Source organism: Rhinoraja longicauda, chromosome 6, assembly GCF_053455715.1.
Source record: "Rhinoraja longicauda isolate Sanriku21f chromosome 6, sRhiLon1.1, whole genome shotgun sequence".
NCBI classification, from domain to species: Eukaryota; Metazoa; Chordata; class Chondrichthyes; order Rajiformes; family Arhynchobatidae; genus Rhinoraja; species Rhinoraja longicauda.
This window is the reverse complement of record NC_135958.1, coordinates 1,459,924-1,486,618: the sequence shown is the minus strand read 5'-3', so window position 1 is coordinate 1,486,618 and position 26,695 is coordinate 1,459,924. Positions and strand designations below refer to the sequence as shown.

At 42.4% G+C, this 26,695-nt stretch overlaps 1 protein-coding gene across 1 annotated transcript in view; it reads left to right on the top strand.

Moving 5' to 3' along the window:
* The first annotated feature begins 3,459 nt into the window (after positions 1 to 3,459).
* The window catches only part of pskh1 (protein serine kinase H1), a 34,329-nt gene continuing 11,093 nt past the window's right edge, over positions 3,460 to 26,695 (top strand). The window contains exons 1-2 of the mRNA XM_078400323.1: positions 3,460 to 3,596; positions 4,888 to 5,909. Coding sequence (XP_078256449.1) covers positions 4,968 to 5,909 — 942 coding nt within the window. The 5' untranslated portion in view covers positions 3,460 to 3,596; positions 4,888 to 4,967. The remainder of the gene's footprint in view (positions 3,597 to 4,887; positions 5,910 to 26,695) is intronic.

Sequence of the window (26,695 nt, the reverse complement as noted above, 5' to 3'; positions counted from 1 at the left end):
CTACTCCACCATTCAATCATGGCTGATCTGTCTCTCCCTCCTAACTCCATTCTCCTACCTTCTCCACATAACCTCTGACACCTGTGCTAAGCAGGAATCTATCTATCTCTGCCTTAAAAACATCCACTGATAGTCTCCACAGCCTTTGGCGGCAGGGAATTCCACAGATTCACCACCCTCTGACTGAAGAAATTTCTCCTTCCTTAAAGAACACCCTTTAATTCTGAGGCTATGACCTCTAATCCTAGACTCCCCCACTAGTGGAAACATCCTCATCACATCCCTCTATCCAAGCCTTTCACTATACTGCATGTTTCAATAGGCTCCTCCTCATTCTTCTAAACTCCAGTGAGTACAGGCTTAGTGACAATAACCGCTCATCATAAGTTCACCTACTCATTCCTGGAATCATTCTTGTAAACATCCTCTGGACCCTCTCCACAGCCAGCACATCCTTCCTCTCGTCCATTTCTTGGTCGTTCCTTGATTTGGTTATTCCAGTAGTCTCCTCACTGCTCCTCACCGATTGCTCGTCAACTTTAAATGTGTTAACATTTTCCAAATGTTGACTTTCATCTACGGTTCAGTTCAATGAAATGCTCAGGAGTTAGTGGACTAGTGTATGAGCAGGGCCACCTGCTGGTTAGAACAGGCACTGGAATCAATGGGATGAAAATCATGGCAAAGAAACTCTGGAGACACAGCAAAGTGCAGATGCTGGAATCTTGAGCAAAACACAAAGTGCTGGATGTTATGCACAGGCAACACCCGTAGTCAGGATTTAACCCAGGTCTCTGGTGCTGTGGGGCAGTAGTTCTACCGCTGCGCCACCGTGCCACCTGTGCACAGTGACGCAGCCTTCTGATGGTGGAAATTCACTGAGTATTTTCACACAGTGTATGCCCAAAGAGTGGTATGCTATATCAAAAAATAGTTTTCTAAGTCAAATACAGATATGGAAAGAATCAATGGCATTATAGTGAAAATGTGTAACTTGAATGTTTGTAAATCAAATAATTGGTATATGCGAGACTTTTGGCTTGCTTTCTTTGTGACTGTGACGTACACACAGTCACAAAGAGCGACTTTGGGGTACAGGTACATGGTTCCCTGAGAGTGATGATACAGATAGACAGAGTGGTGAAGAAGGCATTTGGCAAGCTTGTCTTCATCAGTTGGGGCATTGAGTCAGGATGTCACATTGTACAAGATATTGCTGAGATAGCACTTGGACTGTTCTACGCAGTTCTGCTCACCCAGCTTTAGGAAGGAGGTGATCAAGGTGGAAAGGGTGCAGAAAGCATTCATGAGAATATTGTAGAAACAAGGGGCTACAGTCTCTAACAAGTCTACTCCCCATCCCCTTTCACCCCCATAAATCCCCTTTTTCCACCTTCTCCCCTATGCCCAATCTGGGCTCACACCTATTTATCCCCTCCTTCTCCTCCACCATTCCCTCCTCTGGTTTCACAATTTGCAGTTCTTCGATCCCTCTGCCTCACACTCTCTGCTTTAATCTCTAGCCCATTCAAACCATCTGCCTATCAACCCCCTCCCTCCCCCTTTGCCGGTGTCCACCTATTATCTGCCATGCTTTACCCTGCCTCTCCTCTCTACCAACTTTCTTTTTGCCCCCACCTCCCCCCCTACAATCAGTCCAAAGAAAGGTCCCAACCCAGTTTGATATGTCAATACTCTCCTGAAATTCTACAGGTGTACTGAAAAGAGCAAATTGACCGATGTAGCATGGCCTGGTTCGGCAACTCGAACGCCCAGGAATGAAGTCGATTGCAAAAAGTGGTGCACACTGCTATCCAACACGGTATTGACTTCCCCACCATCGAAAAGAACTACAGGCCTACTCCTGCACCTATTTTCTATTTCTATGTTCTATGGTCCATGAAAACATGCAGGCTTGAGGCAAACCTGGGCAATCATGTAACCGTGCAAGCAAGTGCCTGAAACCACATTGTATAAGAAGGAACTGCAGATGCTGATTTAAACTGAAGATAGACACAAAATGCTGGAGTAACTCAGTGGGCAGCATCTCTGGAGAAAATGAAAAGGTGGAGAAAAGGATAAGTTGACTACACTGTTTGTAGGTATTCTTGGAAGTTTCTCTGTATGACCCAATCATACTTTTTCACCTCTCATTTGCTAATAAAATATAACAGCCCAATGCAAATTGGAGGAATAGCACCTCATATCTTGCTTGGGCACCTTACATCACAGCGGTATGAATATAGATTTTTCTAACTTCAAGTAAGCGTTGCTTTCCCTCTCTCCTTCCCTCCTCCATCCTGGTCCTTTGACTAGTTTCAGTCCTCCTGATTAATTTTATTGCCTCATTGTCTCCTTCCCCTCAGGCAACAATGAACCATTCTACATTTTCCTTGAACATTGTCTGCTTTGATCTGTCATTTTCACACCTTACCCTTCCATATCGCCAGTCCCCCTCTCCCCTGAGATGAGTCTTTAGTCAGAGGATGGTGAATCTGTGGAATTCTTTGCCACAGAAGGCTGTAGAGGCCAAGTCAGTGGGTATATTTAAGGCAGAGATAGATAAATTCTTGACTAGTACGGGTGTCAGAGGTTATGGGGAGAAGGCAGGACAATAGAGATAGGAGGGTGAGATAGATCAGCCACGATTAAATGGCGGAGTAGACTTGATGGGCCGAATGGCCCAATTATACTCCTATTCCTTATGACCCTGACTCTCTCAGTCTGAAGAAGGGTCTCGACGTCCAAACGGTCACTCGTTGCTTCTCTCCAGAGACGCTGCTGCCTGTCCCGCTGAGTTACTCCAGCTTTTTGTGCCTCTTTTCTTCATAATAACCGAGCAATATGATAACCAAGCAAGCTGAGGAATTTAAAAGGATCATTTTTTTTGTTTTCTGACAGGGTAATTCACCTTCTGTTCTGTTGCCGGCAGTGCTGGAGGATTGGGCGCACGGACACGCTGGTCGGACTCGGTGTCCAGGGGAGCGCGCGGCGGCGGCGGGTAGCAAAGACACTAGAGGAGCCAGATAGACCACTCGACCCTAAAAACCGGCGTAGTACATCATGGCGCCATTTTAGTGGGCAGTAACTTGCAGAAACATTTAAAAAGAAAAATAACATAAAAACCCTGTGAGTTAATAGATGAGATATATTCTGCATTTTAATGGTATCATCACACACACTGTTCACCCACAACAACTGCGAGAGGCTGCCATAGCGGACGGCGGGTTTTGCTTACTAAAATGGCGCCTTTGCTTTGCGTACTGCACTTCAGTGCGCGCGATTTCAAAGGAGTGGTCCATCTTGTTCCTCTAGTATCTTTGGCAGGTAGTGACGCGCGAGTGGGAGCGCGCGCGCACGGGGAGCGGTAGCGGGAGCGCGCGCGCACGGGGAGCGGTAGCGGGAGCGCGCGCGCACGGGGAGCGGTAGCGGGAGCGCGCGCAGCGGCGAGTTCAGGGAAAGTTCGCGACGGCCGCGCTGCGGGAGGGCGATCGATGAGCGTCGCCGAAGCCGCGGCTCCGGGTCTGGGATGTCGCGCCCGGCGCTGCCGGTGACCGCAGCACGGACAACGGACAGCGGCTGGCCGCGGTTGCCAGGTGGGCCGGGGCCTGCGCTGGAGTTGTGTGGCTGGGCGAGGGGAGGGAGGGGGTCTGTTCGGCCTCGGGCTCGGGTTTGTGAGAGGCCCGGCCTGTGCGGGGCTGGCAGCCAGTGGGCAGCTGGTGCAGGGAGAGGCTTCACAGGGCGAGTGTCCGGCTCTTCAACCCTCTACACTCGGCTGGGAATGAGAACTTTTTGATCGGTGTCTTCTATCCAGAGATGCTGCCTGTCCCACTGCACTGACTTACTCCAGCATTTTGGGTCTGACTATCCCCTCTATAAGACGTTGGTTAGGCCGCATTTGGAGCTTTGTGTGCAGTTCTGGTCGCACCATTACCAGGAAGGATGAGGAGGCTTTGAAGAGGGTGTATGGAATAGTACAACACAGGATCAGGCCCTTCGGCCCACAGTGTCTGCCAGCCAAACATGATGCCATGACGTTCACTTACCGGCCTGCACATAAGTGATATATTCCCATATCCCCTGCATATCCATGTGCCGAAGTCTCTTAAATGTCACTATTGTAATTGCCTCTGCTAGCACCCTGGCATTGTGTTCCAGCCACCTTCCACCCTCTGGAAAAAAAAACATGCCCCTGCATATCTTTAAACTTTGCCCTTCTCACCTTAAAGCTATGCCCTCTAGTATTGAGATTGCAGTAGAGGTTTACTAAAAAGCTGCCTGGATTAGAGGGTATTAGTTATAAAACGAGGTTGGGCAAGGTTGGAATTGTTTTCTCTGGAGCATTGAGGCGAAGGGAAAACTAATAGGTCTATATAAAATTATGAGAGGCCAAGATAGGGTAGACAGATAGAACCATTTTCCCAGGGTGGAAATGTCAAAGACTAGAGGGCACAATTTTAAGGTGAGGGGGGTGTAGTTTAAAGCTGTTATGTGGGACAAGTTTTTTTAAATATAGAGCGTAGGAATGTGGTAGGAAGGGAAAGGGGAGGGGAGTGAAGGCTGATATCGTAGTGGCATTTAGGAGGCTTTTAGGTAGACACATGGATATGCAGGGAATGGAGGGAGACGAGGTTTATGTGTAGGCAGATGAGGTTAGTTTATCTTGGCATCATGTTCAGCACAGACATTGTGAGCCGTAGTATTTGTTTCTGTGTTGCACTTTTCTAAGCTTGATGTTTTATGCTCTGGATACATTATTTAAGGGCAGTCATTTTATGAAATCCATTTATTTGTAAAGTTCGCCGGGAAGAAGTTTGTATTCTTCAGAGAATTCATTTACACGTACATTATTTGAAGGTTTGTAACTTGTATGCTGTTTTGTTGCAGTGGAAGGGTCAAGTTGCAAGTAGACAAGGAGCCGGATGAGAATGAAGAGATGAAATGATTTCCTGGCTCAGTAAACAGCAATGGGCTGCGGGATAAGCAAAGTGCTTCCCGAGCCAACTAAGAACTTCCATTTGGATGTCGTCAAAACTGTGGAGCCATACACTGGCCAAAATGGAGATAAATACAAGCACTTTATTAAAGACAATACCGTCAAGAATCGGAACAAGAATGATGCACCTCCACCTCATCAGACTAATGCCCACCAACAGAGTGGGCATTGGGAGCAGCAAAATGATCCTCGGAGGAATAAAGTGGCAAAATATCGTGCCAAATTTGACCCCAGAGTGACTGCAAAGTATGACATCAAGGCCTTGATTGGGAGAGGAAGTTTCAGTCGGGTTGTCAGAGTGGAGCACAAAAGCACCAAACAGCCTTATGCAATAAAACTGATTGAGACAAAGTATAAGGAAGGCAGGGAAGTCTGTGAGTCTGAGCTCAATGTCCTCCGGAGAGTGAGGCACACAAATGTTATACAACTTATTGAAGTATTTGAGACTCAAGAGCGAGTGTATATGGTAATGGAGCTTGCTACTGGAGGTGAACTCTTTGACAGGATCATAGCCAAAGGTTCCTTTACTGAACGTGATGCCACAAAAGTATTGCAAATGGTTCTTGATGGCGTTAAATATTTGCACATCCTAGGCATCACACATAGAGACCTGAAACCTGAGAACTTGCTGTATTATCATCCAGGTGCTGATTCTAAAATTATGATCACAGATTTTGGATTAGCAAGCACTCGAAAGAAAGGTGATGACTGTCTCATGAAAACGACCTGTGGCACCCCAGAATATATTGCTCCTGAAATCCTTGGGAGGAAGCCTTACACAAATTCTGTTGACATGTGGGCATTGGGTGTAGTTTCTTATATTTTATTAAGTGGAACCATGCCCTTTGAAGATGATAATCGTGCTCGATTATACAGGCAAATACTGAAGGGAAAATATAGTTACTCCGGAGAGGTGAGTGATTAAAGTTAAAGTCATTTTGCATGAACAATTTCTGGAATTAAACAATTACATTATTTGGATGTGCGGTTACATGAGCATTTCTTTGATTAATTCCAGTGTATGGAAGCAAATGAGGTTACAGCAATGTGAATTCCATATGTAAAATATTTGTGATGTCACTTTCTATTTGTTGGATTGAGTTGTGCTTTAAAATGAAGCAATCTAACCTGATAATTTGCAAATACTTAAAAATATTCAAAAGCTCTGATCGAGGCTTTCATTGACCCTGTCCAAATCAAAACCCATACTGCTATCCTCAATTCTCCTCCTATACTGTACTTATTTTTTCCACTCTAGGATAGACAAATCAATTTAGCTGGTAAGTAATCCATAGTAGTCCATATCTAAGAAGCCTTGTCTTAACATAGCTCCACTTGTACTTGCTGTGTTCTGTGAAATCTGTTTTCTATTTTATCTTAAATTATTTTTCCGTAACACTGGACACCAGTATACCTTTTTCTGTAACAGATTTGAAGAACTTGTTTATTTTTGGCAACAAGTTCCAAACAATTTGTTTAGTTATTTCCAAAAGCTAGTCGCTGTTTCCCTTCCCCATTCCCACCATTTAGATCCTCAAATTCCACACCTGCACCCCATCGTGTCAGAGTAGCTTGCTTTCTGCTCCATCCTTGTTCCCTGACACGTATCATCTCGGTGTTATCAAGGTTTAATCCCTGATACACTCAGATAAGTTTCTTGACTATTCACTGATAATCTTCTCACCCACCAACCCCCGTGTTTATAAAAAGCAATGTGACAAACCCATTTCATATTCAGATTAGTTTATTGTTATATACACTAAGGTCCAATGAAATTCCTTGTTTGCATGAAGCTCATAGAGTACACAATATACATGACCATCTCCATCACAGGAGGCAGACTATTGACTGTCATCTATTACAAGCCCATTAACTTCCTTAGCTATCTAAACTACACTTTTCCTACCCTGTTTCCTGTAAAGTCTATCCCCTCTACGGAGAGTCAATTCCTCCTTCTACGCCGCATCTGCGCCCCGGATGAGGTGTTTCATACCGGGTCATCGGGGATGTTCTCATTCTTTAGGGAACGGGGGTTCCCCTCTTCCATTATAGATGAGGCTCTCACTAGGGTCTCCTCGATATCCCGCAGCTCCTCTCTTGCTCCCCCTCCCGCCATTCGTAACGACAGAGTCCCCCTTGTCCTCACCTTCCGCCCCATCAGCCGTCGCACACAGTATGTAATCCTCCGACATTTTCGTCACCTCCAACGGGATCCCATTACTGGCCGCATTTTCCCAGTTTCCGCAGAGACCATTCCCTCCGCAACTCCCTGGTCAACTCGTCCCTTCCCACCCATGTACTGTATCTGCTGTTCCAGATGTGGACTCCTGTATATCGGCGAGACCAAGCACAGACACGGCGATCGTTTCGCTGAACACCTCCGCTCAGTCTGCCTAAACCTACCTGATCTCCCGGTTGCTCAACGCTTTAACTCCCCCTCCCATTCCCACACTGGCCTTTCTGTCCTGGGCCTCCTCCATTGTCAGAGTGAGGCCCAGCACAAATTGGAGGAACAGCACCTCATATTTTGTTTGGTTAGCTTACAGCCCAGTGGTATTAACATTGACTCTAACTTCAAATAGCCCTTGCTATCTCTCTCTCTCTCTCTTCATCCCTCTTCCCAGTTCTCCTACCAGTCTTACTGTCCCCGACTACAATTTATCTCTGTACTGCGCACTCCCCTGACATCAGTCTGAAGAAGGGTCTAAACCTGAAACGGCATCCATTCCTTCTCTCCAGAGATGCTGCCTGTCCCACTGAGTTACTCCAGCATTTTGTGTCTATCTTTGATTTAAACCAGTATCTGCAGTTCTTTCTTTACACAGTATACATGATTATGATGGGTCCAATAATAAATACAGTGAGAAATGGAAAATCAGCAGAATGTTGCAAAGATTGTGGTGCAGTCTGAAGCAGTGCAGGTTCAGGCAGTCAAGCAGAGCAATTGCTATATCAGGCTGTGGTGCATCACGTAACAATACTTTGCGTAACTTATCTTTAGAAGTTCAAGAGAATCCTTGTGGACATGCCAAATCATCTTGGATGTCTAAAAAAAGTAAAGATTCTGATGTGATTTCTTGATTACTGCACCCGTGTGAAGGAACTTGAAGCCGTTGACAACAGCTTTGTCAATGAGTGCAATGTTGTGGTCAGCCTCATCCCTGGAATCCTTAGATCGACAATCAACACTTTTTTTGTGCTGGTGTTAAGGTCAAGATTGTTATCCTAACACCATGTTCCCAATGTCATTTCGTGCTCCCTTTCATTGTTGATCCAGCTTGATGTATTGGTTCATGAAGTCATGGGTGTACAGGGGTTGGAGCAGTGAACTGAGCACACGACCCTGAGGAGCACCAGTGTTGAGGGTTAGTGTGGAGGAAATTTTATGACCAATTCTAATTAACCAAGATCAGCCGGCCTATTATCCAGTAGCCCTTTGCATTTGGAAGCCCCAAGGCAAAAGTGTCGGATTTAGGGAGGAGATTATTTGTTATTATGGTGTTGAAGGTTAAGCTGTACTCATAGTCACACAACATGGAAACTTGTCTATGCCAACCAAGATGCTCCACACTAGTCCCACCTGTCCGCATTTGGCCCCTTATCCCTATAATGTTTTGCTATCCATGTAGCTCTCCAAATGTATTTTAAATGTTGTTAGTGTTCGTGTTGTTAACGTGGTCCAAGGCTGAATGTTGTCTGCCTCAGAGGAATTCTCTGCCTCAGAAGGCAGAGGAGGCCAATTCTCTGAATGCATTCAAGAGAGAGCGAGATCGAGCTCTTAAGGATAGCGCAGTCAGGGGGTATGGGGAAAAGGCAGGAACGGGGTACTGATTGAGAATGATCAGCCATGATCACATTGAATGGTGGTGCTGGCTCGAAGGGCCGAATGGCCTACTCCTGCACCTATTGTCTATTGTCCATGTGATTCATCTTCAAACTCCATTTCCTTCTCATGTTGCACCTCCAAGTTTTATGTCCAGTTGCCCAATTGGCCAAATCTGACTACGTTTCCATGAAGCAGCCTGAACGTTCCTATTGTCATTGGTGCCAAACTATGAGAGTAATAAATTGTACATTGAAGACTTCTGTGTGATCAATCACATCATCCACTGAAGGCTGTCCTTCATTCCGTGGGAGAAATTTTCTTCTATTCTCAACATTTTATGATCCTTGTGTTGGCAGCTTTGAGTGTGGAGGGTGGTTAGCCTCTGTGTTCAGCATTTCTTTTTTTAATAGCAACAAGACCTCCAGTTATGTTATTACTATATGTGATATAATTTCTTATTTCTAAGATCTCTCATCTGTGAAATCTTTTAATATTCTTTTGGCCTTTAGGAGAAAGAGTTTAAAAACCAAGCTCCCCACCAACTCCACAATGAATCTATTACCTGCTATTCAATTTTAGGCCATGTTATGACAAAAAAACAAATTGCTTAAATCTGTGTTGGGCATAGTTAGTAGAATGTGGTATTCTAACCACTGTTTTTTCAATAACCTCCACCACTTCATTGTTTTGATGAAAATGCCAAGAATGTTGGGTGCACGACTTGGTTGGGACGGTGTATCACATTCAGCTCTTTTAATACTAAAGTCAATAGACTATTTGTATCCAAGTACAATGCATGCCTCAGAGATTAGTGCAATAGTTCTTAAAGGAATTTCCTTTAAGCATCTTGTTCTCTTCAACTCATGTATATCAGAAAAATAATGTAATCAATACAGCTAATATATAAAAGCAAAAGATGTAATTAGCTGTTTTTTCAGGAAACCTGTTTTGGTATTTGCCATGAATCACTCGGATCTTTCACCATTCATTGATGAGTGTAGCTTTGGTTGAATATCAGAATAGTTTTGTGTCCCCCGAATAGTAGGTAGATAATTCTGTTTGTCGGGCGAATTATAGATATCCACTAACGTTTGTTCATTGTGTAGGAAAAAAACTGCAGATAGACAATAGACAATAGACAATAGGTGCAGGAGTAGGCCATTCAGCCCTTCGAGCCAGCACCGCCATTCAATGCGATCATGGCTGATCACTCTCAATCAGTACCACGTTCCTGCCTTCTCCCCATACCCCCTCACTCCGCTATCCTTAAGAGCTCTATCCAGCTCTCTCTTGAAAGCATCCAACGAACTGGCCTCCACTGCCTTCTGAGGCAGAGAATTCCACACCTTCACCACTCTCTGACTGAAAAAGTTCTTCCTCATCTCCGTTCTAAATGGCCTACCCCTTATTCTTAAACTGTGGCCCCTTGTTCTGGACTCCCCCAACATTGGAATCAAAGGTAGACGCAAAATGCTGGAGTAACTCAGCGGGTCAGGCAGCATCTCGGATGAGAATGAATGGGTGATGTTTCGGGTCGAGACCCTTCTTCAGTCTGAAAAAGGATCTCGACCCGAAACGTCACCCATTCCTTCTCTCCCGAGATGCGGCCTGACCCGCTGAGTTACTCCAGCATTTTGTGTCTAACTTGTACGTATATCCTGTTACTAAAAAGTTCAGTTCATTAGTTTCATCACACTGTAAATTCTAAACAATTTTTTCACACTGGTGTAATTATGTTTTTGATATTGTGAATGGATTTGTTTTCTCGTTTATTGTATTGTAAATGTCGTGCTATTTTTCAGTAATTTAGCATGCCATGTTAAATAACCCATTGGGAAAGATCTTGTCATCTTCAACCTACGTTATGGGAACAGATATATAAGCAGATTTCTTCTCTTTGTCTAATTCATACTGCATGAAAGGAGAAAAATAACATTAGGAAGAATTTTCATTTAATTTTGGATTTGGTTGAATGAATTGTGTGAAAGTCATTAAACCAATCTTTATCTCAAATTGGTACTAATGGAGTTTTTGACTAAAGGATTATGAACAAGATATGTGGGTATCTATATTCCTCCATTCTGACCTATTTTTGTAATTATGTTAATGCAAGATCATTTTTCAGAGGTGATTAGGAAGTAAAAATCTATAATTATTTCTAATGTTATATTGTGCATACCCATCATCGAAGTAGGCCATCGGCCCCTCGAGCCAGCAATGTGATCGTGGCTGATCGTTCACAATCAGTACCCCGTTCCTGCCCTCTCCCCATACCCTGTGACTCCGCTATCATTGAGAGCTCTATCTAACTCTCTTGAAAGCATCCGGAGAATTGGCCTCCACTGCCTTCTGAGGCAGAGAATTCCACAGATTTACAACTCTCTGAGTGGGCTGCCAATGCATTATCCAAGCCAAATTGCTCATGACACAATTTTGATTGGGAACTAGAGAATTATTTAAACATTACGTGGAAAATTGAGAAGCAGAAAAGAAAAAGCTGCAGTGAATTTGAACAGTAAGACGGGAGGGGTGGGGTGGGGTGGGGGGGGTTATGGTACCATTTCACCACCAAGTATTTCTGAATCTATTAACACCTGCTTTGAGCAAGAGCCCCAGGTTAGAATGTTAACTAACTGCAATCTATCTTCCTTTGTGCCTGGAAAGATGGAGTTTAGTATGGGGTTCAAAAATAATTTAAAACTATTAACTTTGGGTAGCACAGTAGTGTAGCTGGTAAAGCTGATGCCACATAGCTTAGTCCTGGGTTCAAACCTGACTGGTGTTATCTTTGTAGTGTTTGCATTTCTCTGTGGCTATATAGGTTTCTCCCAGGTGCTTGGTTTCAAGATTCAAGATTCAAGATTCAAGATAGCTTTATTTGTCATCCAATATTGGACGAAATTCAGTCACCCACAGTCCAACAATAAAAGCATTAAATAAGCATTAAAATTACACAACCCCAAAAAAAAAAAAAAACACAGTCCAACAATAAAAGCATTAAATAGGCATTCAAATTACACAACCCCAAAACCCCCAAAAACACAGTCCAACAATAAAAGCATTAAATAGGCATTCAAATTACCCAACCCCAAAAACACACAAAAAAAAGAAACATCCATCAAAGAAACATCCATCACAGTGAGTCTCCTCCAGTCCTCTCCTCACTGTGATGGAAGGCCACAATGTCTTTCCCTTCTCCTGCTGTCCTCGCCCGCAGTCAGGTTGTTGTGGTTGCAGGCCGCACCGGACGGTCCACAGCGGGCCAAGCCCAAGGCGAGTCGCAGCCGCTCCCGCAGCCTCCGAAGACGGCCGGCTCCGCCGATGATAAGTCCGATCCGGGGCGGGCGAACACGCTGCTGCTGCCACTGTTGCTGCACGTCGGGGCGGTCGTGGCTCCCGACATTGAAGCCCCCGCCCAGCAGAGAAATATCCCGCGGCATATCTTAGGCCGCGCCGGACGGTGAAATGTCCTCGACCCAAGCCCCGCGATCCGGGGCGGGCGAACCCGCTGCCGCTGCCGGAGCTCCTGATGTCGGCATCCACGATGCCCGAGCCTAAGGCGAGTCGCAGCCGCTCCCGCAGCCTCCGAAGACGGCCGGCTCCGGTGATGGTAAGTCCGATCCGCGGGCTCTGCGAACCGGAGCCCTGGAGGCCGACAGCTCCAGGAGTTGGGCCGATGGTAGGCCGCAGCAGGAACGGAGACACGGCCCAGAAAACAAAGGTCGGGTCTCCGTTCGGAAGGGACACCTATTTACAATGTTACAGTTCCCCCCCTCCCCCCCACATACACACACAATACACAAACACAAAAACACCACATCACAACTACAATTAAGACAAAAAAACAACAAAAACACAAAGACAAATGGACCGCAGGTGAGCCGCAGCTGCTAGGGCAGCGCCGCCATTTTGTGTCCATCCTTGCATACTCAAAAAAACATGTGGATTCGTGAATTCATTGGCCACCCAAAATTGTCACTAGATCTTGGCTTTTGTGTTCCTTTATGCTCTCCCTCGCCCTTTTTTCATAAATCTATGGATTGAATGACCTTGTCCATCAATCTGCATATTGTTTTGCATATCTCCACAGCAGTCCTGTCCTCACCCTATCAAAGATGTTTTCTTCGTCCTTTCCATTCATTCCCTACCCTCCCTGTAGATTAAAACTGACTAGTTTTCTCTCTTGAGTTCTGACGAAGGGTCTTCATCTCGCAACATTCTCTGTTTCACCTTCCACAGATTCTGCCTAACTTGCTGTGGGTTTCCAGGATTTTCTTTTTTCATGTACTATTTCAAGCATCTTGCATTTTCTTGATTTTTTCTTTTCAATTTATAAGCTGACACTCATTTGTAATTGTACGGGGTGAGACTGGTCCTTAATTCTGCTGGTGGCCTTGCTAAGGCAGCGTAACGTGTAGATGGAGTCGATGGAAGGGGGTCTGAAGAAGGGTCTCGACCCGAAATGTCACCCATTCCTTCTCTCCAGAGATGCTGCTTGTCCCGCTGAGTTACTCCAGCATTTTGTGTCTACCTTCGATGGAAGGGGAGTTGGTTTGCGTGATCGTCTAAGCTATGTCCACAACACTGCAATTTCTTGCGGTCTTGGGTGTTCCCAAACCAGGCTGTGATGCATCCTGATAAAATGCTTTCCATGGTGCAAGTTGGTGAGGGATGTTGGGGACATGCTGAACTCCTCTTTTGCCTTCTAAGAGAGGCGTTGCAGTCTATGGACCAAAACACCAAGAATCCAGTTGAAGAGGGGGGTTGTAAGACAAGGGTCTAGGACTTTGGTTGGAATTATGGTGGTGAAGGCGGTGGTATAATTAATAAATAGGAGTCCGTTGGAGGAATCCGTGTTATTCAGATGTTCCAGGGATGAATGCAGAACCAGGAAGTGGTGTCTGCTGTAGACCTGTTGCGGCGGTAAGTGAATTGCACTGGATCATGGTATTGAGGAAGGCACCATGACCAGCCTCTCGACATACTTCACGATGGTGGATATCAGAGAATGTTGTCATTAAGGCATGCTACCTTGGTTTTTATTTGGCAGTGGGAATGATTGTGGTTGTTTTAAGGAATTTGGGAATCTCAGAGTGGAGTAGAGAGAGGTTAAAGATGTCTGCAAATGTCCTGACAACTGGTCCATGTAATTCAGACAGCACGGCCAGGGACTCCATTCACTCAGGTTGGCAGATCTAACATCCGCAGTGACTGTGGGTACAGGTGCCCTCAAGGCTGCCATAGTGAGCTAACTTTCTATTCAAAACAAGCACGGATTGCATTGAGCTCGCTGGGGAGTGATGTGTTGTTGCCAGCAATTCTGCCCAACTTGGCTTCTATCCTGTTAGAGCATTCCACTCATGCCACAATTTACAGGTGTCTGTGTGGTTATTCTTGGATTATAGGTTGCACAGGAATTGTCTTTTGAAGTCCCTGATTGTTTTGCAACGGTCGTACCCAGATTACTTGTACAGTTCAGGACCAATGATGGCTATTACAGTTCCTGATTTTAATTATTTCACGATTGGCAACTCTCCTTTAACTGCCCAGATTTTAACCGTTGGAATTTCCTCTCTAAACCTCTGTTTCACTTTCGCGCTCCTTTAGGAGCGGCTCAATGTCAGACTTTGTTGACGTTTTTGTCAAGGCTCCGTGGGACATTTTACCATTTCAGGCATTGCTTTGCAAGTTCAAATAAAATTGAGAAAGGCTGAGATCAAGTTTAATGTCTGGGACATAAAAGAATAACTGATCAATAGAAAGATTAAGTTTATTGACATGTAATAATTAGTCTGTCCTTTTCCATAACTCGCTAACTTATCTGTGATTATTCATCAAATTATTTTTGGAGTAGTGAACTTTGTGTTACAAAGGGAATGGAATCGATTCAACACAAATATATCTCCAATGTTATGGTTGGATTTTTAAAATCCTTTAAACCACTAGTACGTACTGTAGTTGTGTGCATATACAATACTGCATGATTTATTTTTGTTTGTTTAACCCCCTTCGATGCAAGTTTTCTCATTTCAAGTGCTGAATGTTGGAAAAACTTCCTGAACTATAATGGTAACTTTGCCTCATTTTCGGGGCAAATAAGAGGGTGAATTCTTTCTTAATACAATTATCACACTTCATATAATGCCAGTACCTTTTTTGTCATTTTGTTGATGTTTCAGCTAATCTATTAATTGAACTCTCCCGTAAAATCTTTGCTATGCTAGTCATAATTAAAATCTTGGCTCGTCTTATCTTGGCCACGGCTCCATTTTCCTACTTTTGCCTCATAACCATATCAAGATTTGTCTCCAAGATGGATGATCCAGTATTATGCTTCCCCTGGCATCTGGTTCTTTCAATAGCCCTGCCACCAGAGCACTAAGCATTCTTCAGGTGCTAGAGTGATCACATTTGTTACAGTGAGTCAGACGTAGGATCTTGGAGTTTTTACAGTATTGGTCCAATGAAAACTGCATTGTTTAAAACTGATGCTAAGTAAATATTGTATATATATAATGGTCTGGTCCAAATATTTCTATATTCAGTATTTGGGCAACCTTTTTATACTTCAGGGGAACTAAAGTCGTTTTTTCTTGAATCTTCATCCCCCAACTTTTTTTGTGAAAACCTGATCCTTTATTTCCTACTTGCTCAGTTACTTACTTGACCAGTCTGAAGAAGGGTCTCGTCCCAAAACAGCACCCATTCCTTCTCTCCAGAGATGCTATCTGTCCCGCTGAGTTACTCCAGCATTTTGTGTCTAGCTTTCCTACTTGCTTACAACCTTTCCATCTCCATTTTCATGAAATAAAGGCAGAGTGAACATCAAGTTCCTTGTTGTTATTTCTGGGATTTTGGTGCTGTATTTACCAGCAAAGGCAATTGTGTTTCAAATGTAGTTCCATGGTTGTGGAGTTGTAGAGAATGTATTGCGTGGAATTATGGAGAATGTATTGAAGTTGTCAAGTCATATGAACTTTTCCTGTGCAAATAATGTCTTTGCCTTGACCTGCTGATAAATTTATTATTCTCATATACCTCATCTATATAAAAACTAAACTATCCATACATATAATGTGTTGAGAGTTCATACATGAAAAGCTTCTCGAGTATAATTATTTAAAAATGGCATCGTTGCATATTTGAGCTTGTGTTTTCAATATGTGGAAAAGTATGTTGTTTTTATACAATATTTAAAATGGAGACAGTTTTCGTATACGCAGAGCTGACATTGTAGATGGCAAAAATCTTCCAAACATGGTGTTCTATTTCGTTGATTTTGGCTGAGTGAAACTTTTTTCTTTAATTAGTGCCACAGTTTTTAATACTCTCTCAAGTAAAGTATTGAAATTCCATACTGGATTATGTTGTTGCCATGCTTGAGTGAAATTTAATCTAGATGCAGATTGCTGCCAAGTGAGTCATGGAGACGATAGCCTCTTGTGCCCGTGAGTTTCAGATGTGAACAATATGGTCTTTTGCCAATTTATAAAGATTGAGAGGCCTTTGCTTTGGGTGCTATGTGATCATGGAAAAACTGAACACTAAACAGTCTTAGGCACCAGCCTCCTCAAAGTTGACAGTAATGAAAGAGAATTTGTGTAGAGGAATGGTGGGTTCTGGGCAACAGCAGCTAGATCAATTAGTTAGAACTAAGCATTGCAAGAGGATTAAGCAAATTTATATCCATCTATCCTAATATTACCAAAATACATGGAAATCAGGGAGAGCTACCTAACTGGGTGCAAATAGGCCTCGTTGTAGGAGGTAGATAATAATGGTGGAGTTTGTTTTTTCGGATTGGAGGCCTGTGACTAGTGGTGTGCCTCAGTGATCTGTCAATAGTCGTTTATTTGTCGCATACACATAAATGTGTAGTGAAATGAAACATTACCCGCAGTTCAACAATAAGACCAATAAGAATAATCAATAAAAATGCAATAACACATACAATCATAAACTAACACCAAACAAAAGAAACATCCATCACAGTGAGTCTCCTCCAGTCCCCTCCTCACTGTGATGGAAGGTCAGAATGTATTTTTCTCTTCCCTGCCTTCTTCTCCCGTGGTCAGGCTGTTGTAGTTGCCACGTAGGGGCAGTCGTGGCTCCCGACATTGAAGCCCCCACCGGGCGGAGAAAATCCCGCGGCCTATTTCAAGCCGCGCCGGACGGTGAAAGGTCTGTGGCGGGCCGACCCAAGCCCCGCAATCCGGGGCGGGCGAAGACGCTGTCGCTGCCGCTACCGGAGCTCCCGATGTCGGCCCCCACCCAGAGGCCTGCGGGCTTCCGACGTCCAGGCGGCCCGCGCCGGAGCCTTCGGAGACGAGTCGCAGCCGCTCCCATTGCGCGGTCCATTGCTGTTTATCATTTATATCAATGGTTTGGATGAAAATGTACAAAGTAAGATGTAAATTTGCAGATAATGGTAAAATAGGTGGATTTGTAGATGATGAAGATGGTTATGAAGAATTACAGCAGGATCTTGATAACCAGGGGCAAGTGGACCAAAGAATGGTTAATGGAGTTCAGTTCAGGTAAATGTGAGGTGTTGCATTTGGCAAGTCAAATCAGGGCAGGACCTTTACAGTAAACAGTAGGGGCCTGGGGATTGTTGTAGAGGAGAGGGATATAGGAACACAAGTACATAGTTTCCTGAAGGCAGTGTCACGGGTAGATAGTGTGTGAAGAAGGGGAGAGGGGAAAGATTTAAAAGGAACCTGAGGAGCAACATTTTTCCCAGAGGATGGTGAATATATGGAATGAGCCACCGGATTAGGTAGTTAAGGCAAGTACAATAATATTTAAACGATTTTTGGACAGGAGTATAGGTTTGGAGGGATATGGACCAAACAGGGTAAATGGGGCTAATGACTTCTTGTAGGCATGTACGAGTTAGGCTGAAGGGCCTGTTTCTGTATTGTATAACTCTATGGCTCTAATACCATCCTATTCCCTTATCAGAAGGAATTTGTTTTCAGATATATCCTTGTAGCATTTAGATGACAGTCATTTCATAGCTGATCCACAGGAAGATGGCGTTGGTTCAGTGTATTTTTAGGTGTTGTAGTTTTGGCAGACAAGCATACTTTTGCACAACAGAGGTGTCAGAATGAAGCTTTGATAGATTTCTTGTTAAGATTTTGGTATATGTTCTTAACCTGATCTTCTGACACCCAGATGATACATACAGAGCTAAATTGTGAACGCTTTTAGTATAAATAAAAGCTTTCACACTTAATCCACCTACAGATCTTCCAGAAACCAAATTATACACAAATTACACATCAATTCTACAAGTCAGTGAAAATAAAGTGAGCAAAAAAAACCCGACATTACTGCTAAAAATACACGATTAAAAAACAAGTCCATGGTAGTGCAAGAGATGGTCTACAGTGTTGTTGCAGAGGTAGGATGAGGGTTGTGCAGGTTGGTACAAAAATCTGATATTTGGAGGAAAGCAGCTGTTGCTGCGCCTGGTGTTGTGGGACTTCAGGCTTCTGTACTTCCTGGCTGATGGCAGTAGTGAGAAGAAAACGTGGTCCAGATGGTTAGGATCCTTGATGATAGATACGCTTTTTGAGACAGCGCCTTGTGAAAATGCTTTTAATGGTGGGGTGGGTGTGCCCATGATCGACCAAGCTGAGTCCACTGCTCTCTGCAGGCTCTCTGCATTCCCATGCATGGGAATGACTGTACCAGTCAATGGTGCAACCAGTCAGGATACCTTCACCTGTGCACATGTGGTGGTTTGTAGAATATTTGCTGAATCTCTAAGCTTCGAAGAAAATAATTTTCTTTATCAAGAAATTGTTTCAATTCAGTTTACTTTTTAATATTTCTATTACTGACTTGGAAAACATACGAGTTTGCCCGTGCATGTACTTTGTTTTGACAAATTCCTTAAATGCTCTGGTGAATTCCCAGGAGCTCCTGTTCCAGTAGTTTTAGTGTCCTTTAATATTCTGTTAATAAATACTTATATGGTTAATACAAGCAAAGATCAATGTCACTACCTTCATGACTAATTTGGGGGTTTCAGTTTGATTATTTAAAAGCTCTTTCATTTGTTTAATGCATAATCCTAGAATTTCAGATGACCACCATTTAATGCCAAAGTAGTTTCCAATTGACATCCATTTTGTAGTGTTAATTTTTTAATGGTTTGATGGAAGTTGAAGCAAATTTTACAAATTTGGAACACTGGAGGTTGTCATAGAAACCAGCATAAAGGAATAGTGTAAAAAATGTAGGGTTGAAAGGATCATAAATTAGTAGGGGATATACAATTAAGCAGCTACTGAATTAAAACTTTAACCAGTTTGTCGGCTGAACATGTAAGGAGAAGAACCTTGGTAGTGACCTCTGTTTGGAGTGTGTTGACTTTTGCTTTGCGTTCTCCTGCCCGGCCCTCTCATGCATCTCCCCCTCATTGTATGCTGATCGTAATTCAATATTTTAAGATATAATGGATTCTAAAATTATGTGAATAATAAAAAGCTTCTACTTTGTTATGTGCATGTTTCAGCTATTATTTCATGCATAACATTGTAATATATATGTAGTTACTTGACAATAGCTGTTCGTACAGATGTTCATACCACAGACATGCTTGATTTGATCCCAGCACCAAGTGTCACCACATCCCCACTGATTGCAATTACTAGAAGTCTTTTTCCTATCAAAGGGCTTAAGCTCGTAACCTGACTCTGAGGTAAAATGAGCCAAGATGAACATATCTTTCACTCTTCTGGAACTTAAACCAACAGTAATCAAAAAGCGGTTACATTTGAAACTCAGCAGCTATTTTATTTTTAAAAAGTCATATCCATGGCTAATCTAGCCTTGTTTTTTGCTGCTGAAATCCGCAATGTGGTTACTATGATATTTTCTACAATATAACCAAACATTGAGAAATGTTAGAAAAATTTGGTGTGTAATAGATTTTTTTTAATGGGACATTTGATAATTGTTTGCATTTGGCAAAGCAAGTGAAATATCAGCTGTGTACATGGCACCTTCAATCACTTAAGTTGAATTAAGCATAAAAATGTTTAACGATCTCAAATTTCAAAACTGGACAAAACAATAGTTAAGATCCTATAAATGCTGCAAACTTGGGAAAAGAGCAGCTGCCATGATATCATTAACTGCTTACAAATTCCCTGCCAAGTAATGTGGCAAATTACTTGGAGAGTAGGCTGAGGTTATTGTTCTCAAGCCTGGTCATTAAATGACTAGCTAATGAAATTTGCTAGCTGGCCATCAAGTTTCTAAATGTCTGATTACAGCTAATGACTTGGTTTTGCAGTTAGAACTGCTAGCCCTCAAAGGTACTAACAAAGACAGTACATAAGAAACTGCTGATGTTGGAATCTTGAGCAAAAAAACAGTGCTAGAGGAACTCAGCGGGTCTGTGAAAGGAATTGACAGATGACATTTCGGGTTGTGATGTTTTAGGTCGGAACACTTCTTCAGACTTGCTCTGAATTCTGATTCTCAGTTAGACCCGAAATGTCATCCTTCCATTCCCTTGACAGATGCTGTCTAATCAGCTGGTTCTTCCAGCTCTTTGTTTTATAGGACTTTTTTGGCTTGCAATTATTTTCATTGCACGAGCAGCTGGGGATCTTTGGCACCCAGAATTAGTATTGTTAACAAACAAAATGACCAGCGAATGACTTTTTCAAATTTACAGCCAAAACACCATAAAAACGTTTTGAACGTCTTATAAGGTGAACAGCAAAGATTAGAGCATGCACGTTATTGAACAGGAAATTTTAAACTTGATATTTCTTTGGATTATTTTAAAGTATGTGGAATTTAAGATTGTTCTTTCATAATTAGTTCCCATATAGAATTGGTTTCTCGAGCCAGAGATGTGATCAGTCATCAAGACCTAGTGCTCCGTTAGAAAAATGCAGCTATATTGATATTCAACAAAGCTTAACAGTTTGGAAGATTGTTTGTTGACAACAGGAGTGGTCCGGGGAATTAGACATGGACTTCAACTATGAATCTGTGAAGATTTTCATAGCTCTTCGGGTGGAAGTGGATATAACTGACTGTCCCATTTGTACTTCTCAGAAATTGTTGTCTCCTGTATGTAGTGATGACTCAAATGCTGACTATTTTCTAGTACAAACATTTGGCCTATGTGCCTTGTGTATCTAAAGGTGACTTTTTAAATGCTGATTTACTGTTCACAGAATAGGTACTAATGTTGTAAATGTGCACCTCTCGCCATAACTAAATGATTCACATTTAAATAGCAAACAGACCATGCATGCACTGTCATTGACTTTTTTAAAATAAAGGGTTTTAAGTTGTTCAACATTATAAAATGTTTTACTTCATCTTTCATGATTAGTTGGCCGTATTTAAGTTGCTAAGTATCTTTATACTTCCCCTCTGCATCACTAAAGCCTTTTCTCCTTTATGTTTTAGTTATGTATTTTCTTCTTTTCCTACACCCACGCTGGAAGTATGATTCCTTTGAAAGTAGATTATTGTGGATGCACTACAGATTTAAAGATGCAAAATGTAGAGTAAATGACTGACAAATATCTGGAAAATCAATCCCTTTACATACCTTTGACTTGCACCAGCGTGTTCCATCCTTCCTTCCCTGGTATCTGCCTTCATTTGATTTTCTCACCCAATGTTTATGTACCTTTTGTATTTGTCTTGTTCTCCTGAATGTTCACTTAAAATAAGAATAGGGTAGGGGGTGTTGATGCAGAACCAGAGTTGTAAACTCTGACTTTTGTAAAATGTTATGCTCACAGATAAGTGCAAACACTATTGTTTTGTAACTAAACACATGTTAATGTAAGAGTATCTCTGGCACAGTTTGCAAACTGAAGGATTCCTTTAAAATATGCTCAACATTTATATTCCGGTTTAGTTTGACAGGAGCAAGGTGGATTCAAAATTATTGTTTGTAATCTCTAGGTGTGCAGTAATTTTAATTTTGATAAAAGCTACTTTCAATCTGGGGCAAGTCAAGTTGAGTTTACTGAAAATGTAAAATTTCATGTTGGAGTTGTAAATCAGTTTTTTTTTTCTTTTTCTGTTCCTCTTATATTTTTGCTTCTACATGGCACAGTATTACATACTCGAAATAAAACGGGTTCCCAAATTCAATCCTTGATCTATGCTAAGAGTATCTGACTCCAGCTGAGCAATGTTAATGTGCTACACATAACTTCTGAATATCTATAATAGGCAATAACAGTTAACCAAAAAATGTTTTCTCAATGCCACTGACTTTAACCTGGATCCTTGTGGCCACAACTAGCAAAATGCTTCATTGATGTATCTGACATTTAAGCTGCTTTAAATATTGAAAGTGGAAATTTGAGTATGAACTTCAAAATGAATGATATGTTGTTTGTTTTAACCTTTGGCCTGGCATTTACGATGGAGTTTTGTTTGGGATAGAATTTAAGCCCTGATGTACACTTGACACCAGCACAGCCAATCTACATCCAGCCTGAGTCCCAAGTATGTAGGTTAATTGGCTGGGTAAATATAAAAATTGTCTCTAGTGGGTGTAGGATAGTGTTAATGTGCGGGGATCGCTGGGCGGCACGGACTTGGAGGGCCGAAAAGGCCTGTTTCCGGCTGTATATATATGATATGATATGATATGATATGATATTCAATTTAATACATTCCCAACTGTTGTTATAAGTATAACAATATCAATATCAATAGCTAGATTTAGCTCTTCGGGCTAAAGGAATTAAGGGATATGGGGAAAAAGCAGGTACGGGGTACCTGATGATCAGCCATGATCATATTGAATGGCGGTTCTGGGTCGAATGGCCTACTCCTGCACCTATTTTTCTATGTTTCTAATATATTATTAATGTATCTGTGGGTGAATCAACATGTAAATATACCCAAAACACTCTTCTTGACTTTTACTTTCTTAGTAAACAAATAATCCTGACCTGAATTAGGTGAGCTGGGCCCATTCCGGCCTAACTTTGAATATTTTATCGGAATATGCACAAAGCCGAACACGTTTGGACTAGTTTAGCTTGCGTAACCAGGTCCATAAGTGCAAACAACAGTGACGTAATCGGCTTGCTCTGTAGAGACAAATTGATGTTGTCAATTATTCTTTGCTCCCCTGCAGTGTCTCACCATCTCCAACGAAGTGTGACTGAGTTATTACTGCATTACCAAGTTACTGCTTAACAACTTTCTTCGCCTTAAATTTGTGCATGGATTGTCCTTCCTGCAAATCCATATTTGGATGTCTCTTGCAGGAGACTGCAGTCTATTACATTTTGTAGTTATTGATATTGCTTTGTTTTGAAGCTGACTATGAATGTTTATCCCCTCCCCTCTTAATTGAACAATCTTATTGCAAAAGATTAAAAAATGAAATACTTTGGGTGGAAAAAATTAGGCATTTTACAAACTTTTGCCCAATATGTATTGGTTATGTTTGGAATGAGTAACTTCATCGAACCCTGACAGATTTGAAGCACATTTCTGTAGTTTTCTTGCCTCAGTCTTATTATCTAAAGTGAAGACAGAAAATGCTGTGGAAAGGTCATCAGCCTGAAAGATTAGTTTCTGTCTGTACAGAAGCCGCCCAAAGTGTGAAATACTTCCAGTATTTTCTGTTTTGTTTAAAAATGTCAGCATCTGCAGTTTCCTGATTCTTTAGTTATTTTTCTTAACTTTTGTTCGCTGTGTAATTTGTGCAAATCCACTTTTTTACTTGGTGCATATATTTTACCTCTTTGAGACTAATATCCACATTCATCAGTATAAAATTGGCTTTTGATGTGTGGAGAGAAGTATAAAAGTTTTGCGATGAAGAAAATTGCTTCACTAGGCAGTTGAGGCAGGAGGCACAGGGATGTACTTCCTGCGGCAGCTGAGAAAACACAATCTGCCACAGGCAGTGATGGTCCAATTCTATACTGCCATCGTAGTCTGTCCTCACCTTCTCCATCATGGTTTGGTTTGGCTCAGCCACCAAGCACAACATCCAGAGGCTGCAACAAATTGTTCGATCAGCTGAGAAGGTTGTTGGCTGCAACCTTCCCCCCCATTGACGAACTGTACACTGCAAGGGCCAGGAAGCGAGCGGGCAAGATCATCCTGACCCCTCTCACCCTGGCCACAAACTCTTTGAAGCACTTCCCTCTGGAAGGCGACTCCAGACTGTCAAAGCACAGCCAGACATACAGCTTTATTCCGCGAGTGGTAGCTCTACTCAACAACCAAAAGTCGTTAGTCTCTTTTTGCTCTGGTTTATTTCACTCATGTTTAAAACTGTAATGTTGTATTCGTAATGTTTTATGCTTTATTCTAAATTGTTTACTGTATGTTCGTGTTATTACTTGCGAGCGGAGCACCAAGGCACATTCCTTGTATGTGTACATACTTGACCAATAAACTTATTCATTCATTCGACTAGATGCTGGAATCTTCAGCAAAAGTTGCTAGATTAACTCAGGGATTAAGCAGTATCTATTTGGGGGAACTGGACAGATGATGTTTCGGGTCAAGGTCCTACTTCAGATTGATAAATGTCTGCTATTGATTGAGCTGTTCAATGATGCAAAACCTTAAATGAGTTAATCAAAGGAAATACTGGAGCCTTTGTGTGTAGGAAGGAACCGCCGAAGTTGGTTTATACCAAAGATAGGCACAAAATGCTGGAGTCATTCAGTGGGTCAGGCATCATCACTGGAGAAAAGGAATAGGTGATGTTTTGGGTCGGAACCCTTATTCAGACACCATACTTTAGTCTGAAGAAGGATTCTGACCCAAAACGTCACCTATTCCCTTTTCTTCAGTGATGATGCCTGACCTGCTGAGTTACTCCAGCATTTTATGTCTAAATACTGGAGCATGATGGGAAGATGACAATCAATGGTCTAAAGTAGAACATGAGATGTGCAAGATAAGCTGATCACTGCCCTGTGCTGCACATTGTTCCAGGGCGAACACTCAAAGTGACTGCCCAAGCTCCCTCTAAATTGGCTACTTTTGGTATTGATATTTTTTCCTGAAAGTTCAGGTTAAATTGTGTACTCGGTGTCCACGTTCACTGAATGTTGGAGAGAATTGATGCGTCGTGGAAAAGTTCCACTACTTTTTCCAGAGTTAATGTATGCAAAACAAATACTTGCATTCTTAGTTCCTTGTGTCAATATCTTATGATGCTTGAGACAATAAATTGATGAGACAATAAATTGTTGCTGAAGACATGTTATGTATGCCATAAAGCTTATGTGGATGTACGGAGTGAATTTTTTGATACAATAGACAATAGGTGCAGGAGTAGGCCATTCGGCCCTTCGAGCCAGCACCACCATTCAATGTGATCATGGCTGATCATTCTCAATTAGTTCCTGCCTTCTCCCCATAACCCCTGACCCCGCTATCCTTAAGAGCTCTATCTAGCTCTTTCTTGAATGCATTCCGAGACTTGGCCTCCACTGCCCTCTGAGGCAGTGAATTCCACAGATTTACAACTCTCTGACTGAAAAAGTTTTTCCTCATCTCCGTTCTAAATGGCCTACCCCTTATTCTTAAACTGTGGCCCCTGGTTCTACACTCCCCCAACATTGGGAACATGTTTCCTGCCTCTAACGTGTCCTACCCCTTAATAATCTTATGTTTCGATAAGATCCCTTCTCATTCTTCTAAATTCCACTGTATACAAGCCTAGCCGCTCCAGTCTTTCAACATACGACAGTCCGGCCATTCTGGGAATTAACGTTTTGAAACGTGTAAAATAACCATTGACAGGTTTATCTATTTTGCTTTTGTGCAATCCTGACAACTTGTGATTCGTTTTGCTGTGCCATAATTAAATATTTAAGCAACATTTTTGTCACAGTACTGTGAACAAACGATTCTCCAAATGGAGTCAAACTTCTATAATAATGATTTGGGAAAGGACAGTTCCTTACCATTTACATAATTGACTTGAGAAATGTGAAGCCCAAATTCCTGGAACCTCCATGCAGAATGTCTATTCATCATATCATCACAACTCTAACAACGAGGTCTTCAAACTCCAGTAAAACATTATAATTGTGGTTGTGCTAAGTATATTTTCCTACAAGGTTACAAAAGGCACTAGTAATTGCGATGACAAAAATTAATTGTTTTGTATTGGAATGGGTGAAACCTGCATCTGTGACTTTTGGTGTTGAGGATTATAAAGTAAATATTTCATAAAATGCTGGAGTAACTCAGCAGGTCAGGCAGCATCTCAGGAGAGAAGGAATGGGTGACATTTCGGGTCGAGACCCTTCTTCAGACTGAATATTAAATATTCAGTAAATATTTCATTAAATAAGGAAAATACTTCAAAATATAAACTGGAGAGCTTTGCAGTTTAATCTGTGGAAAAGATTTGGCACATTGGGGAGGGAAGAATGATTTCAGATGTGAGCACCTGCTCCCTTAGGCATTCCCCTTTGCCCGATTCATGAATATTTACTTGTGTCCTTGCTTCTGGTTTCCTTAAACTTCATGGGGTTGAACTTGTTAACTGCAACAGGCTGCTCATAATAACCACTGACCCATGTGGTAAGTATATAATTGGATTTTTCAATCTGCCATTGTTAACTTGCTTTCTGAAACCATCCCGCGGGGCGTGAACTTACCATCTGAGCGTGCGATTCCTTGCCGGGATCGACGTTCAAACTGCGGCCTGCGGACTTTTAACATCAAGGAGCTTGCAGTCTCAGGTTGAGACCGGTCGGGAGCTCCAAGCTGCACGAGATATGACTAGCCCTGACCCGGGGTACGATCGCCCGTCGCGGGGGTGCTGAGATCCCCCCCCGATGCAGGAGCTTGATCGCCCCGACAAAGAAGGCTCGCCGCCA